This window comes from Boleophthalmus pectinirostris, unplaced genomic scaffold (genome assembly GCF_026225935.1).
Source record: "Boleophthalmus pectinirostris isolate CB_2022bp ecotype Guang Dong unplaced genomic scaffold, ASM2622593v1 HiC_scaffold_21, whole genome shotgun sequence".
Classification (NCBI taxonomy): domain Eukaryota; kingdom Metazoa; phylum Chordata; class Actinopteri; order Gobiiformes; family Gobiidae; genus Boleophthalmus; species Boleophthalmus pectinirostris.
In genome coordinates this window covers 19,735,805-19,752,953 of record NW_026571175.1, presented here as the reverse complement: position 1 = coordinate 19,752,953, position 17,149 = coordinate 19,735,805, and the positions used below count along the sequence as shown (strand labels likewise).

The 17,149-nt window shown below is 38.2% G+C and overlaps 1 protein-coding gene across 2 annotated transcripts in view; it reads left to right on the top strand.

The window, feature by feature from the left end:
- ripor2 (RHO family interacting cell polarization regulator 2) overlaps positions 1 to 17,149 on the top strand; it is a 72,765-nt gene that overhangs the window by 53,703 nt on the left and 1,913 nt on the right. For both annotated transcript variants that reach the window (XM_020932520.2, XM_055157667.1), the window contains exons 7-20: positions 8,445 to 8,594; positions 9,212 to 9,275; positions 9,634 to 9,677; positions 9,750 to 9,875; positions 10,033 to 10,181; positions 10,823 to 10,952; positions 12,107 to 12,853; positions 13,427 to 13,611; positions 14,295 to 14,457; positions 14,776 to 14,908; positions 14,986 to 15,147; positions 15,236 to 15,409; positions 15,731 to 15,933; positions 16,318 to 16,401. In XM_020932520.2, coding sequence (XP_020788179.1) covers positions 8,445 to 8,594; positions 9,212 to 9,275; positions 9,634 to 9,677; positions 9,750 to 9,875; positions 10,033 to 10,181; positions 10,823 to 10,952; positions 12,107 to 12,853; positions 13,427 to 13,611; positions 14,295 to 14,457; positions 14,776 to 14,908; positions 14,986 to 15,147; positions 15,236 to 15,409; positions 15,731 to 15,933; positions 16,318 to 16,401 — 2,514 coding nt within the window. The remainder of the gene's footprint in view (positions 1 to 8,444; positions 8,595 to 9,211; positions 9,276 to 9,633; positions 9,678 to 9,749; positions 9,876 to 10,032; positions 10,182 to 10,822; positions 10,953 to 12,106; positions 12,854 to 13,426; positions 13,612 to 14,294; positions 14,458 to 14,775; positions 14,909 to 14,985; positions 15,148 to 15,235; positions 15,410 to 15,730; positions 15,934 to 16,317; positions 16,402 to 17,149) is intronic.

The following is a 17,149-nucleotide window of genomic DNA, read 5'->3' as shown; positions in this document are numbered from 1 at the left end:
GGTCCATCACCCGTGTGTTTCGATGGATATGTTACAGCTCTGTGTGGAATGTTCCACACTAGATCAATAAACAGTTCTATGTTAGATTTATTGAATTAAATTTTATATATTTTAAAATACCTAGACATTGTGACTGTAAATGGGGTTGCCTCTCCACAGATCTGACCTGTAACTTGGTCTGGTTTGGTCTCCATGGTAATAGAAAGGTTTAATATCATACTGTGAAACTTTCAAGACTAAGCAATAACATTTTGGTGGAGAAAAGCATTTGACAGATCCTCCAGGAAAGTTACACAGTGCATCTTTAAAAAGAACATTTGTTTCTTTTCACCCATCTCTTTTCACAGTGCTGCTGTCTCTAAGCATGTTCTATGTTCAGTCTATTATTACAGGAAAACGCACAGATTGGAGGCTTGCTGCGTCTTGCAACGTTGTCACAGATTGCAGTTAAAACAGCTGCTATTTGGGGCCGCACAGATCTGACTTTTCGTCCTTTCTTCAAAAAATAAATTCAAACTTGAAATGATGAAAGTTTGCAGGTGTTCAGGTAGGGCAGGTAAAAGGGCTGCAAAACTGAAGTGTGACTGAAGTAAGCTAATTTGAGCGCAGTATGATTTTAGATTCTAAATATACAGCCACCAAATGTTTCCAAAGCTGTTTTTTACTCAAAAGTTTTGTTTCTTTTTCAAATCAGATGAAGAACTTGCACCGGTAGAAAAAATAGTGCGTGAGAGTTGCATGTTCACTATCAAAAAGCACAAAGAAACGCATGCTGTAGTCTAGTGTAATTCAAATGTGATTACCTCTGGCTTTCACGCCTCTTTGTGCCGCCCAAAATGTCCAAGTGTCAGCAGATAGCACTCGAATGAGATCAATGCAATGTGGACTGAGTATTTAAAGGGGCCATATTACACTATTTTCTGACTTGTTATAATGTCGTTTCTTCATCAAAAACAGACCTGGAGTTGTATTTTGTTTCTTCTCTCAAACCGAAAACACTCTGTTCTACCTTGTGATGTCGTGGTAATATAGTAAGTCTTCCACTGTGTTTCTGAACTTCATACACCTTCATAAAATTACTTGGATGACTCTGGAATTGCCACTATCTACTAAAACAAAAGATAAAAGGAGGTGTTAACTTGAAAACTACCACTATATGACATCACAAGGTAATGTAACCTTTAAGCAGACCAATTAGATAGAGAAGCACAGAATATACTACCAGTGCACTGAAAATATGTACTCAATACTAACTTTTGAGTAACTGTATTCAGTTGGTGGTACTTCATGTTGCAATTTTGGCTTCAAACTGCATATCAGTGAGAAAAAAAGAAAATTCGACTCTTGCAATGCCTACATGTGATTCATCACTAATTAGACATAAATTATAATGTATAGCAACAAAGGTAAAGTTGTCTGTAATATATGCCACATTTTTACACTGTAATATAACACAACTGTGTACAAGTATTGCATGTATTCAGAATACAGTACTTTGATTGGTCTAATGCAGGTATTCAGTATTCTGTAACTAAAGTATTCCTTTTTCACTGGTTAAATAGCAAATAAAATGGTCAAAGAAGCTATTGAGTTTGAAAACATTTTGTTCCCACAGTACCAAAGACAGTCATAAGTTCTTTGGGAATAATGATTTGCAATTAGCTGATATGTAGGGCAGAAATTTCTTAGTATTTAAGAGATGTTTAGGAGTCCATAATGGCTGAGAAAATATGCAGGAAATTTGTGTTCGATCAAAAACTGTAGGGCTTTATGACGACCAGTGCTTGTTAGATGAAAAATGTAAAGGTGCTGACAGTTCAGCAACAGGCATGAAAATATGTTCTCCCTTATGAGATACTGTAGAGTACATAAGGAGGTAAATGAGTGTGCGTGAATACTTTACTTAAATGTCTTTATGGTAAACATGGTATGTGTTTTAAACTAATTTGCATTATAAAGCTACAGCAACCAAACCTTTGAGCAATGACCCACATTGTTACTTTTAGAATATTCTTCTTGTAGCTTAAAGGTCTTTTATTATGCAAAATTTAGCCATGCTATAATTCTAATGTTACCTAATCAAAAACATAGCTGGAGTTGTATTTCATTCATACATGTTTGAGTAACACTTTATTAATCTGTCATCTCCAAAGCTCACAATGCTCTGTTCTACGTCATGATGTCATGTAGTGGTAGTTTTCCAGTTAACAAGTACATTTTATCTTTAGTTTAATAGAGACTGGCAACCCTAGAGCTGAAATTATCCAAATGATTCTAGTGAAGGTGTATGGAGTTTAGAAAGACACTGGAGCACATCCTGTATTATCACATGACATCACAGGGTAGAACACAGTATTTTCTCTTTGAGAGAAGAACTCAGCCTAAATATGGGTTTGTGTGTTAAACATTTGTGAGAGAAACAAAACACAACTCCAGGTACGTTTGTGATTAGGAAACATTATAATAGATCAGAAAATAGTGTGATATGGGCCCTTTAAGTGCCTTTTAGACATGACGCATCCCCATAACATTAAATCGCTCATAGTATGATCAGCTGTGTGCAGTTGTTTTGGATATATTCATGTTTAGGCGTGTCTTAGGGGAGGACAGCTGCCGTGAGCCATGACTTTAAACTCCTCCATCAGCACATCTTTATCCCTCCCTGACTCACTGCCCCCCAGGTCTTTGTTTGGGGCGTCGGGCGCAGATGTCCGAGCTGTAATTGGCATGCACCGAAATATGAAGGAGGCAGGTGGCACAGCAGGGCACAGTCAGATCCTATATGTGATGAGGTATAAAAGTAGATTATAATATGGACAAAGACCAGTGTTGGGGAATACATCAACTGAGGATTAGTGTTAATGGGTCTTTATCCTTGTGTATCCAAGTAAATTGTCTGCTTACATTGAACAGATTCATTCAGTGGGAGAGAGTGAAGACATCCATTTAATTCAAAAATTCTAGTAATGGTTTTGTATATTGTAATGGTAATTTTTTTTTTTTAGTGTTACGAAACATACCATATTCATGAAGATTATCGACATCAAGCAAACGTGAATGTTCATATTGTTTTATTGCCTGGCAAATCTAGAATGACATCTCAATGAATTTTTATACAGATTGATATCAATCTAGTCCCCACTCCCGCCAGTGGGTCTCAAACTCAGCCAAATGTGATAGTGCAATCAGATTTGTTTTTTTTTCCATGATGCATGTGGAGCTCACTGGTCACCCATCATTTACAAACAAAAATAAATTTATCACACTACAGATTAACAGATTTTAGTGCTTTACTCATTAATTCTTCAGAAATCTTCAGATGTTATCAGCCCCCTGTAATATTTTTTCCTTTATATTTTCTGTTACGGATGGACCATGTGGCGACTGGCTAATCTACATGTCAATCACACCCATTTGAAAACGAGATTCACCCATGACCAGATTCACATCTTTGTAAAGCATTGAGTGCAAATTCTGGATCACAGGCAAATTGTCTAGTACACTGTCTTAAAATCGCTGGACAGCATTATGAAATTAGTCTGAAATTTAAGATTAAGTACTTAAGTAATAAGCACAGTACATTTAGGTTTACTTTCCTGTGGGTTATAGAATGAACTGAAATGACTCGTATTTGTTTTTAAAATGTTTATGATAATTATCTTTTAGTTCTTGCAGTTATATCGTGTGACCAAAAAAACTGACATGCCTTTATGGTTTGTATCTTCAGTCCAAAGTCACACACTGGATGTGGTTAGCCAATGAGACAATAGTAATATGAAGTGGAAGAAATGTTTTTTGAACTGCCAATTTGTGGGTCACTGGCACTTCCTCTTCATAAGCTACTGCTGATTATAATTACACAGCACTGGCTTTTGCTTAAACGGCTTTACAGATTTTCCAAGCCATCACCCCTACCCCTGTCCTTGGACCCCTGATCACAAAGGAGAAAATAAACCCCCAGGACTAGCTCAAAATCCTGTGCACATTATGTTGCCTGGTCAAGATATTATTATAAGTAAGTTTAGAACACCATTTTTTTTCTGTAAATACATGAGAAGTGGAGTGAGACAAAAGCTCATGAATCAAAATGAAGTTTACCAATTAGATTTTTCTGCCCACTACAAAGTTAACAGGGAGCAACTAGATCACTGTCAGAAGAGCTTAATTCTTGGTAAAAAGAAAACCCAGTTGATCTCAAAGACCCGAATCTGTCAGAACTCGACCAAATTGACTTGTCACTTTCACTTTAAAACAACAAAAGAAGAAAGTGCATTTTAAACCTGCCAAATCCAGACTAGACTGAGCACTTGGCATGTGATTAATATAGGCCGTGCTGCTTTCCACGACTCCCTTGAATGCTAATCTTACCACCAACGTACACACACGCCCACAGCTCCCCAGAGAAGTGTGTGTGCTGGATGCTGTTTGATGTGGCCCGCCTGGTTTAATCTGCTTATAATCACTCACCCCCCTGGCACCAAGTCTGTGTACATGTGCGCTCTCCTCGTCCCACTACGAGCCCGGATAATGGCCATATCTTAAGAGGATTCCCGTAATAATGTTTAAAAACCCATACACTTAGATTTCTTGTAGATATAGTCGATATGAAGCTATACTAAGCAAAATACTATGCAAATCAATCAATATGGAATCAGTGTTATTATCATAGATTGAATATAAATGGACATAGCTAATCTGCTAGCCACAGCGTTCCAAATATGAAGATTTCTGGCACCATCCTTTCCATGGCTTTAGATTGGAAAATAGTTGCCCCTTTCTTTGTAGCTCCTGCAGTGAGCCTCATCATTTTTGGTCTTAAAATGTTCCTATTAGCCCACTCTTCATGATCCTGATGTTTTTATTTTTGCTATTTTGTCTGCAAATAAATTATTCTTCCTAGTATGGACCTGGCTCCAAATTTGCCCCTATAACTGGTGGCCTTGTGAGCTTCATTTGACTGGAGCGGAGCACTACGGGTGGCATTACACTCCCTTTGTCCACTTTGTTATACAGTTTATGGTTATTACTTATATTATGTTATATAAAATCTGTGACATTTGCTATTCCACCATTCTCACAGTAATAACATGTGACTTGGCTTGATGAACTGGCCCAGCATGGAGAGTTTAATTTTTTACCATGTGTTTCATTCATTCATTATTATATTCAGATTATAATTCAGTTTGTTTAAAATGCATAATCTGTCATTCTATTATATTCTATTATCAGCCATTGATTGGTTCCCCACTGTGCTATAATTAAAACAATCTTAATTGGGAATACATGTGTGGTTTAGTCACATCTGGAGACATGTCATTACGAAGGCGCAGATGGTTTTTATGAGTCACGTGTAAATCTGCTGCCTTGAAATGATCCATGCAATGTCAAAAACAGGAGTGAATGATGACAGTGTTATGGATTATTAGTCTGACAATGGTTTCTGTGATATAGTTTATAGCTATAACGACGTAGACTGGAGAGGGGAGTTTCTCAGTAGATTCTTGCTCTGCTTGCAATGGCCATTACCTTTTATGTTATATCTTTTCTTCTTTGTCTCGGGTGCAGTGGCCCTGGGGTGCTGCTGAATACTGATGGACGTCTTCTTCAGGCTTGGCTGACCTTCAAATGGGCATTTCCTGAAAGGCACCAGGAGGATATTTTAATTAGGATTAAATGAGTTTAATTAGTGGGAAATTGTGTGATTGCTGCTGATTGGTTGGTTACATTTCTGAATGTTCATTGGTTTTCAAAGGCCCAATGATATTAGAGAATACCTCTTCAGCTACTGTTTTAATGTCCTGGTTTCAGTCTGGACACATTATTATTATTTGCATTTTTTTACTAGACTTCAACACAACAATTAAGAGAATGAGCATTAATATAAGCAATAATTCTAAAAATACAACTAAAGAATAAACCATATGGACCAAAAGAGACAAAACACGACAACAATAAAAGACCAGGACCAACATACAGAAGACAAACTGGAGAGGACAAGACAAGAACCTAGAAGTCCTGTAGATAAATTATTATGTAAATCACTGCATTTAAAGAAATAGATGGTTTAAAGCGGCCACTCTTTGAAGGAAAAGCCAAAAGGAAAGAATAAGTCATGATACTGATTTGTGACCTTGTGAGCAGAATAACATGTTGTTTTGTCCCATGTTTTGTTGTAAATAAACCATTTGAATTTGCAGTGAGGAAGCAGAGTTTCAGTTGTGGTTGGAAGGTTTTTATAACTGGCTGAGCTCTGCTGCTGCTGCCCCACCACAGACCACAGGCAGACGGGACGGTCCCAGCTGGGGATGGGGTTGGTGTGGGCTGTGGGGCACTTGGGGGACTGGGTGGGTGTCTTTTTGTATGTTTTTACAGTCTAAGGTACCATTTTTACAATTTGTCAGACAGATTCAACTATGTCTAGTCTGAAGTGTACTTAATGTGGGCTGATTGGTTTATACAGTGTTATTTAGTTTGCCACTAAAACTCAAGATGAAAATATTACTATGGTTTAGTTGTTACCCAGTTACTAATCAATATTAAACCTAGCATGGAAACTAGACGCTCATTTGGACAAGTATTAATACTTTGTGGTTTTCTGAATATTTTTTATGGTCTGAACTAGTCAGAACATGGCAACATTAAAATTAATATTGAAATTGAGTTTGAAATTTTGGTATTACATGACACTAATTTGTTTAGTTCACTAGATCATATTCTGAAATTATATTGCCTGTTAATCTATTGCTCTATCTGTCAAAGTATCAATAAATTGTGTATTCTAATAATACACCCTAGATGTTAGTTGCAGTAATATAATATAAAAGGAAAATTCCAGTCACAAATAATATTTAATAATTATCTGGTATTTAGGAACGCAGCTTTATTTATCTTTCACATCACAACTAACCCCTTCAAATAGATAAAAGTTCAAAAATTATCAGACATTCTAGACCGAAATTAGCCTGTAAATAGTCTTGTTACATCTAATTAAAGGCTCAACCAGGATATCTGCTTGACCGATATCATGAAACTGACACACGATACAGCTCATTTTTTCAGTATTGACACTGATATTTGATTCCAGTTTTGCTATCAACACATCCCTGTTATCAGTGCAGATCACAACAGTAGTTTTTCTCCATTGTCCCTATTAGAAATACTGTACTCATTGATGGTCCACTTTGAGTTGCATGCTGTCATCTGTGTCTCCAGTCATAAAGAAGCACAAACAAACAGAGAGAGGAGCTGTTCCTGGCAGGAGGCAGACCGGCCCATTTCTTTGCTGTCTCTAATGAGCACCATAAAGAGGAGACCACATCAATATTTCAGAGCCCGCGATCACGCCCAACACGAGCCTACAGAGGTGTGCTGTGCAGCCTCTCTGCCAATTTTGTCATATTCCACCCCAAACAGGAAATGAATCTACCAACAGCGAACAATTGTTTTCATACAGAACATTTTCTTGTGACACGATTTTAATAAATGTGCATTATTATTGGTAATTTGCACAGCTAATGGCATGATATGTTGGCATGGCAGGGTTGCATATTTAATGTTTGAAATCAATAATGAACACCTTAAAAGAACAAATAACTAGTTACATTACTAGTGTGAGACATAAATGTTGACGCCTTGAACCAGATAAATTTGCACCGATTTAGAATACAGAAACAATTTAGTTTTATGACCACTCTCCCGTTGTCCGTTAACAGTACTTTGTTTTAATGGTGCAATATCTAGAGTGCATGTTATTGATGGAGTATTGTGAGAGTCCTGTCCCAGTGGGTTGGTGCTGGGTTCATGTTGTTGGTGAAAGTGATGTCTCTAAACTTGAAGTGTGTTTCCCCCTTTGGGAGTGGCCAACTGGGGTCGTACACAGGACAATCCATCTGTGTGCCTCAGATCTCTTCACTTTTATATGAAAAAAAGTCATTTTCACAACTCCTGCTGTGAAACAGAAAATCCCCTTAATAAGATTATTAGGCATGAACTTTTGATGCTTGTAGGTCTCATTTATGATTTTGTTTTGGGCAGCTGCATTCAAATATAATGTTATGTGAAAAGCTACTGAATAGATCCACATTTTGAACTGAAATTGAAAGGGTAAATCCAAAGAGTCTTATAAGACCGGGTCTGCCTTTAAACACAGGATATTTTTGTTCTATTTGGAAAAACATATCTTTGAAATTCCCTGTTAACTTGCTGCAGCACAGGCCTAAAGCTGTGCTCAAAATGTGTGAGTGAGTCCTGGTGAGGTGTGAACAAACTAGAATAATTTAAATGGCAGATTTGAGAAAGTGTGCCTCGGGATATTTTGATGTAAGTTTTAACTGAAAAATACTATTTGAAACTTGGTGTGCAATTATAATGAATGAAAATGTTTACTGTGAGTCTGTGCCTTGTAGCCATTCATACATTAAAACAAAGGACATTTTTCTGTTCAGGTGGATGAGCTGTACGAGGCATTTTGCATCCAGAGTCGATTGCGGGATGGTGCCATTAGGATGAAGCAGGCGTTCTCCTCATCTCCATCCACTAAAGCCACAAAGGAGAGCATCGCAGAGGTCAACCGCCGCTACAAGGAGTACACCGAGGTACGACCAAAGAGAGTGGTCAAAACTACGAGTTTAGCAACATAAAATACATAGACCAAGTTAAAGATTAAATACAAAATGTATCCAGTTTTGAAACAATTACGTCTACCTCCAATTTTATTTTAGTAACACATTTGCATTATCGAATGGTTTCAGTTTTGCAAACTTGTATCAAGGTTGTTAAAAATAAACCACAGAGTACATTGTTCTGTTAGGGATCTAAATGTAAAGATGATCTTTCTGATAGTTTGGTTATTCTGGTTTCTGAATGTAAAGGCAGTTTTAACTGTGAAAAACTTTCCTCTTCCATTTTATATGTTCATTCAGATTCTTTGCTATATATTTTTTGTGTTATGGATTTGCAGTAAATATGTCCTCATTTATCATGTGATAAGCTCAGTAAACCCTGCCTTCTGTCTCTATGCGTGCTTCTTGCTTAAGCTTTCCACACTTTACCGGTATGGGATTTTGAACATGGCAGCTGTCCAAGTGGCTTACAATACATCTTAATTACACACCTGTCTTAGCTGTGAAAGGCTTTGTGAAGGATCTGCAGATAACTTGATTACTGTTGTTGATGTTTTTGTGATCGATGGCTTGATCTGTGTCCCTTATAGAACATGAGCACGTTTGAGACTGAGCTAGAAAACCTGCTTGGGGAGTTTCATATCAGAATGAAAGGTGAGATGCAAAGCAAACTAGTAAATCTTTCAACATATAGATACACTTTTTAAATTGTATAATAATTAAATGTGCATTGTGTAACTCTTCTGGTGGAGGGTCTGCCATCTGCTTTGCTCCATAGAGAAATGTTTCACAGTGTGGCTTTAAGCAGTTCTATCATCATGGAGACCAAACCATGCAAAGATACTGACCAGATCTCCCGTAATTGAATAATTGAATAAATGAATAAATGTAAGATAGATCTGCGTAATGCCATATAGTGGAACATTCAAAGCAGAGCAATGACATATCCATAGAAACAAGGTGATGGCTCCCAAAAAAGTTAATAAAAAATAAAAATAACTGTCTATTTTAGGTTTGGCTGGATTTGCAAGGCTTTGTCCAGGAGACCAGTATGAGGTAAGATTTCAGAATAAGTCATTATGAATTTCCACAAAAACAGTACTTAAACAACTGCATTTAAATGTCCAGATTTTCATGAGATATGGGCGCCAGCGGTGGAAGTTAAAGGGGAGAATTGAAGTGAACTCGAGGCAAAGCTGGGATGGAGACGAGATGGTGTTTATGCCTCTGATAACTGACCTCATCAATATAAAGGTACAGTGGAAATAGGACACCATTCACCATTCATTTGTGAACTAGATTTTGATTTTACTGACCTTGTTTTCATGCCATCATCTGACTGTATCTCATGTGAAAAGGTCTCAAGAAAAAAGTAAAGTACTGAATAAAAGTTGTTTATTTGTTTGATCAGGTGACAGAGCTGAAGGGTCTGGCCACTCACATGTTGGTGGGCAGCGTGATCTGTGAAACCAAGGAGCTCTTCACGGCTATGCCTCAAGTGGTGGCTGTAGACGTAAACGACCTGGGCACCATCAAACTCAACCTGGAGGTCACGTGGTAGTAAGTGTGCAACTAAATGTTTAAATATTATTGTACCATTTTCTGATCTGTTATAATGTTGTTTCCTTATCAAAAACATACCAGGAGTTTTGTTTTGTTTCGTTCACACAAAAACACAAACCCTGGATTATTTAATTAGGCATCTCAAACTGAAAACACTCCACCTTGTGATGTCATGTGGTAACACAGGAAGTGCTCCAATATGTTTTTAAACCTTTAAGTACAGTCTGACAGTAAAGATTCAATATGTAGTTGTGGAAGGTTAAAATTATATGATACATACTGCCATCTGGTGGAAACGCATATTATTAACATTTGGTGAAGTCTACTGTTTGCTATTGCTACTTCAAAGTATTACCAGTAAAATAAAATGTTTGATATGATGCAACTAAAAGCAGCTGCCTCTGATATTTCTCTTGCATTGTACATTACTAATATTAACGTGTCGAACTTAATAATATATCATGAAAATTGTGAAAAATGAATATTTCTTCAAATATTTTTGAGGTAGAATAGATATGTATGCTAAGATATTGTGTTTTTGATTTGTTAAACAGTCGCCATTTAACTATAACTTTGATTGTTTCTCTGTTTTTAAAAAATCGCTCTTTAATAACTTTGATTTGTTTCTATTTCCTTAGCCCCTTCGATGTAGAGGACCTGACTCTCTCATCTTCCAATGTAAGCAAAGCTGCAGCCATCCAAAGACGAGTGTCAGTCTACAGCCAGGGCACACCAGATACCCCCACCTTTCAGGACTCTTCCTTCTTTGTGAGTACATCCCATTGTCCCATTATTGATGTTACGTGTTATGTGTTTATTATGTTTTTGGAAAACCCCTTAACTAAGCATTTTTGTGTTGGTGCATCATGGCTCTAGTTGCTTCTATCCCAAAAACTAACCCAAGTCCGTTTTCCTATTGTGTCACTCTTTTTTTTACTATTTTTTTATGTCTATACCTATCTCCCCTTACCCGCACTATACCCCACTTAACACATAAACCCATGGCCCTCTCATACCCCCTGCCTTGGCCCCATTTGTGTAAAGAAGTGGCGGCCGTATCCAGTGGAGCGGCAGCACCTCTCCTTTCTGCACATTCTCCGGGACACGCTGCTGGAGAAGCTCAGGCGCAGTCGCTCTTTTGGGGACCTGGCCTCACTTCGGCCACGGCCCAAATCCAGTCTGGAGGTCTATGTGAGTGTGGGGTGTGATGTGCTGGTCAGTCTCTGTATTTTGTCTGGTGATGACTGTTGTGTGCATATTACATTCAACAAATCACAATATTCAAGTGCTGTCTGTCCCTGTGCATGCTTTCTTCTGCTTCGTGTTTGGTTGAAATAAAATACTGTAAAATGTCCTTAAAGGTGCTCTATGTAACTTTTCTGATAGAAGGTTCTCTGCAGGCTTGTCTTCATGTATTTAATTCTATACTGTGGAAAATTCCAGGCAAACTAATATCACCCCCACGTAGACAAAGGATGGTAAGCCCACCACCAGAAAAGTTACTTAGTGCACCTTTAATTAAGGCAAAATGGTAATGCAGGCCCAGGGTATGGATTGGAGTGGAGTATGTGAAGTTAGTTTTTATTCAAATCTTTAATATGGCCACAAGAGGTCACAAGCCAGTGTTGTCTTGGTGATATTTTTAGTTATGCTAAGTTTTTCCAGGAAGGGTATTCAAATCAACATGCAAATCTTTCAACATTATGAGGCAAGTAAATTTATGCAGCACTACTTTCAAATAGTGCTTAAAGGCTGCATACTTTTGCCACTTGAATCTTAGAAGAGCCCTTACTTTGCACTACTATGGAGTATTTTTACAGAGTGAGACTATAGTGTATATTATGAGTGCGAAGTCTACTTTAAATTAAATTATATAATATATATATATATATATTTATTTATTTATTTATTTTTCTCTGCAGTCCACTTTACCAGATGACGTCTTTGAAAATGGTGGATGCGGTGTGGCTGAATGCAAGCGCCTTTCTTTCACCTTCTCGGACACTTCTGTTTCTACGCCAAGCCCCGCCCCCAGCATACACTCAACCGTTCAATCAAATCCCGAGATCACAGTCACGCCCCCAGAAATGGACCTATTGCCTCCACACTTCTTGCCACCGCGGGAGGATTCAATCGCAGAGGAACATTTGGTGGAGGAGGATGAGGAGGAGTACGAGGAAGATGGGGAGACGGCCAGCAGGGGGAGTCGTAGGACGAGTGGTAGTTTGGCCAGCGATGAGGCAGAGGTGGCAGAGGACTCTGAATGGGAACGCACTGAATCCCAGAGAAACTCGGGATCTCACTGTGGATCTGCTGCTGTGTCTGTTTGTACAGAAAATCACTTGACAACTGTAGCACCGGAGGATGTTTTTCTAGACCAAGGAGATGAACTAAAACCTGTGGAGTTGGACACAGAGGAGCCAGGTAGTCTGACACGGCAGCTGGTGAAGAGGCTGACGTCTTCTGAAATTGAGCCCCCTGTGGTGAGCTCAGCAGAGGTAGGGGAAGTGGGTCTTAGCTGGACCGGTGAGGGCAGCAGGGCATTTCTAGAGAGTGGTCTGGAGGAGGCGATCCATAGCCTGCTCATGAGGCTCGAGGCTCTGACGCACCGATGTAGAGAACTGCAAGATCTGGAGCAGGAAGTCATGAGATTTGAAGACATCCTAAAGGTGAATATTGTTAGTACTTGATCACTGATTAAAATGATAGCTTGTGTCACTTTAAAACCTGAAAATTGTATGTGCATAGTTTTTATTCATCCTTTTACCACTTATCTCAGCTAAGCAAGAGTGTGTTGTAAAGGTCAGTGCTCCAACAATTGTGAGATTGGCTACAATATAATCAGATATTAAACAAATTACAAAGGTAACTAATTTTAGTTAGCGTAACACTTAATCTTTATTTTACGTAGCTCAAGACAGGTGTTTTTAAAGATCCTGATTTTATCGAGATCAGTGAGTAAAATTAGTTTAAAAAAAATACTTTTTTCAAGATCAGTACTTGCTCAAATGTTTCGATACCTCTTTTAGTATTGATTTTTTGATGCCCTTTAAATGGGTCTCTATTGTTTGAATGTGTATGGATGCCAAACCTGAAAATTGCTGCAAAACAAATCTATCTATGTGTACAAATGAAGTCACCTGGATCTGATGATAATAACAGCAGTATGCATTAAAACATGTATTATTATTATTAATTTATTTTTGCATTTGAATTTACTACCTTGACCCTTCTCCTTGCAGTGTCGCCTCCCGGGTCATAGGAGTCGCTCATCCAGCCTCAGTCTGACCGTGGAGAGTGCGCTGGAGAGTTTCGACTTTCTTAACACGTCTGATTTTGATGATGAAGACACAGGAGATGACAACACTGTTCTCAACACACCCCCACAGAGGTCCCCAGTGTTTGATGCAGATGGAGAAGCTATTGGGTATGTAAAATCACTTAAATGACCTATATTAAGATTTTTTATCTGTGTTACAGCATTGTTTCCTCATCACAAACATACCTGGAGTTGTTTTGTTTCATTCATACATGTTTAAACATCCTGTATATTTAGGCTGTGTTCTTCTGTCAAACTGAAAACACTCTGTTCCACCTGATGTCAAGTGGTAATACAAGTGCTCCACTGTGCTTTTAAATTCCAAACACTTTCACAAGAATCGTTTTAATAAATTCAGCCCTGGATATGCCTAACTTTGAAGCTACAGCTATTATTTTAGCCTTGTACGGTACACCAGCAGAGATATTGCATTTCTAAATTTTTTTAAATTCTATTTTTAGAATAATGTATAACCAATAATATATGGTTATTGTAGTGCATTGTAGAATATAGCAGTTCAATTTAGGCTACAAATAGCTGTTAACTTTAAAAGCATCACAGCATGACGTGACAAGGTGGAACAGAGCAATTTGAGCTTTGGAGCTGTACATAATTATGTATGAATGAAACAAAACACAACTCCAGGTAGGTTATATTTTAGACGAGGTAGCGACATTATAACATGGCTTCAAGCTCACAGTCAAGTTTTTGCGTAATATCCGACAATTTCTACACTTTTTTTTTTTTTTTTTTTTTACATAAGTTGACATATATGTTCTGTTCTTGGCCAGGGGTCAACATCCAGAGGCCAGAGGGCATCTTAGTGAAGCCCTGACAGAGGACACTGGGGTGGGCAACAGTGTGGCAGGAAGCCCCTTACCTCTCACCACTGGGAATGAAAACCTGGATGTGGCTATTGTCATTCACCTCCAGTACTGCAACCATCTCATTCAGGTACAAATCACGCTGTACTAAAACAAAGCAAGTGTTTGTAAGTTTCTTACTTGCTATATTTCAGCTGCTTCAAGACAACCAGGGCATGTTTAAATAATTGTGATACCACATAGATTGCCCTCTAGTGGTCAGTGGTGACCGAATAATCTTTAATTGTGAAATATGGATGATAGAACAGATTTAAATAATGATGGTTTGAAGTAGGTTGTTTGTACTTGTACCTGTCTATATAGAAACAAAACAATTAGGGTTTTAAAAGTGGGGCCCTTATGATATGCTGTAGTGATCTAATATAGTCTTTTTCCAATGTATTGTCAGTTGCTGTCCAGTGGTGTTGGAGTATGGCAGAAACGCAGTCTTCTGAACAAACTTGCTGGACAGACGGAGATGCTGGAGGAGCTCTCAGAAATCACAGCTGAGAAAATGGGAGCCATCACATGTGTCCCCGATGGTATGAAACAAATCCAATACATGATACTGCCTTTAGTTTTTACTGTGGATGTTGATGTTGTTGATCTTATATTTCAGTGCTCCCAGGCCTTGCCGAGCGCTCCGAGATGATGTCTTTGTGGTCAGAGTGCAGTGGCTCCACTGGGCTTTTCCACACCACACTGGATCGTGTTTTGAAGCACATGAACCAGCGTTTTACCGCCGCCTTGCAGGAAAAACACCCACAGAACACAGAGAAAGGTCACTAACCTTTATTCAAATCATGTCTTAGTATACAGAACATTTTATTGATTTACATGATGTTTTTGTTGACTTTTTTCATCTGTAGTGATCGGTGTGGTTGTGGGTGAGATGGTGGACAAGACTGACCTGGCAGTGGGGTCCCCTTCTGCGGTGACTGCCCTGTCCCAGGATGTCCTCACTGTGTTCCAGTTCAACTGTTATGTATTACAACATGGAGTCCACAACATGGAGATGCACCTACTCAACCTGGCCAGAGAGGGTGAGCTTATAAACCAGTTTTCACAGAGAAAAATATTGGTCTTATTATATAAGCCATTATAGCCACTTTAAGTAGCTAGGAATCAAACCAGGAGTTAACAAAGACTACTGACTAAACTAAAATTAAACTGACTAAAAAAGTGTTTAAATAAAATACAATTATTTCAGAAAGGATTTCTGACTATTAGAAATAAGAAAATGAGGATAAGCTTTAGTAATGGGCTGACCCATTTAGACCTTTTAAGCCCTTCAAATTATTATTGAATTTAAAATGGTCTCACTGATCACAGCAGTTTAAATACTGTGTATTTCTCTATCTCAGAGGTGTTTGCTGAGGCCATATCGAGTGGCGATCACAGCCAGTGTCTGTCGGAGCTTAAGGAGGTGCCTTTGTCTTCGCTTTGGCCCCGAAACCAAACCCTGAGGTCCTTGGCTGCACTCCTCACAGCAGCGGACCCTGAGGTGACCAAGACCACAGCAGACTACCTCTCCTCCGCACCCCCCAACAGCTTCTTCAGGACCAGGGTCAGTGAGTTACAAATAAGAAGAGTTTTTTAAAACGTATACTACCAGTCAAAAGTTTGGACTCACCCTCTCATTCAGTGTTTTTTCTATATGTTATATACATACAGAAGACAACAAATATATGATGTAAGCTGTATGGAATTATGTAGGAAAGGGAAAAAAAAAGTATTTGGTTATAAAATGTTTTCTCTTTGCTACATAATTCCATGCATCTTACTTCATATATTTGGTCTTTTGTGTGTATATCAAAAGTAGAAAGCAGTAATAATAAACATAGCAAAAAAAAAAAAAAAAAACAGTAAATGAGACGGTGAATCCAAACTTTTGACTGGTAAGGCATGCTGATTACAAGTACACTAAGACTGTGTGTTGTTGGATTCACAGGCAGTGGAGTGCTACACCCAGGCACTGTCCGAAGCAGGAGTCCAGAGCCAAAGAGCCGCCTGCTCAGCACTCAGCTGTCTGCAGGTTTGTAGACACAAATCATCAGTCACTGCCAATAGTGGATCAGTGTATATTATAGCATTTTACTAACAAACCTGGTGTAATTGTCAACTCAACCGGTGATGTATATTTTGCCACTGTAATGAGCAGGTATCGCTTACTTTCTGTGTGCAGTTTAAGGCTAAACACTTTTTGTTTGTTCAATTTTGTCTCTCAACATATAAGCTTTCACCTGGAAACATAAAAGCTTTCACCTGGAAAACAACAACATTGTGCAGTCTGCATTCATATGGGATGCTGTAGCTTCATAGGGTTTCCTAAAATGCACTTTTCTTTGATACAGACGTAAAGATCATCCTTAAAGTATCATCTACATGCACCAATTGTTTCAGTCCTGTACTTAACACGTACCCCTGTCACAATAACAAATTTTGCAGTGTGATATATTACTGAAGAAAATATATAAACTATATATATAATACCATACTAATACTATATAATATTGAAATTTATGCCACAGACACACAAACCCTGAAGCAGAACTATTCCATAAAAAAAGAGTCTAAATGTACAATACGGTAAAAAAAAAAAAACAGCAATAAATAAAGAGCAAAATGATTTTTTTTTTTGTAGTTAATTTAAATAATGAGACATAGAAGTTATTTATTCAACCCTCTACAGCTCAAATCTCATTGCAGTACAGAAAAATAATTAAAAGTACTCACAATAAATGTTGACCCTCCAAAAATTTTAAGTCCATCTGTCATGTATT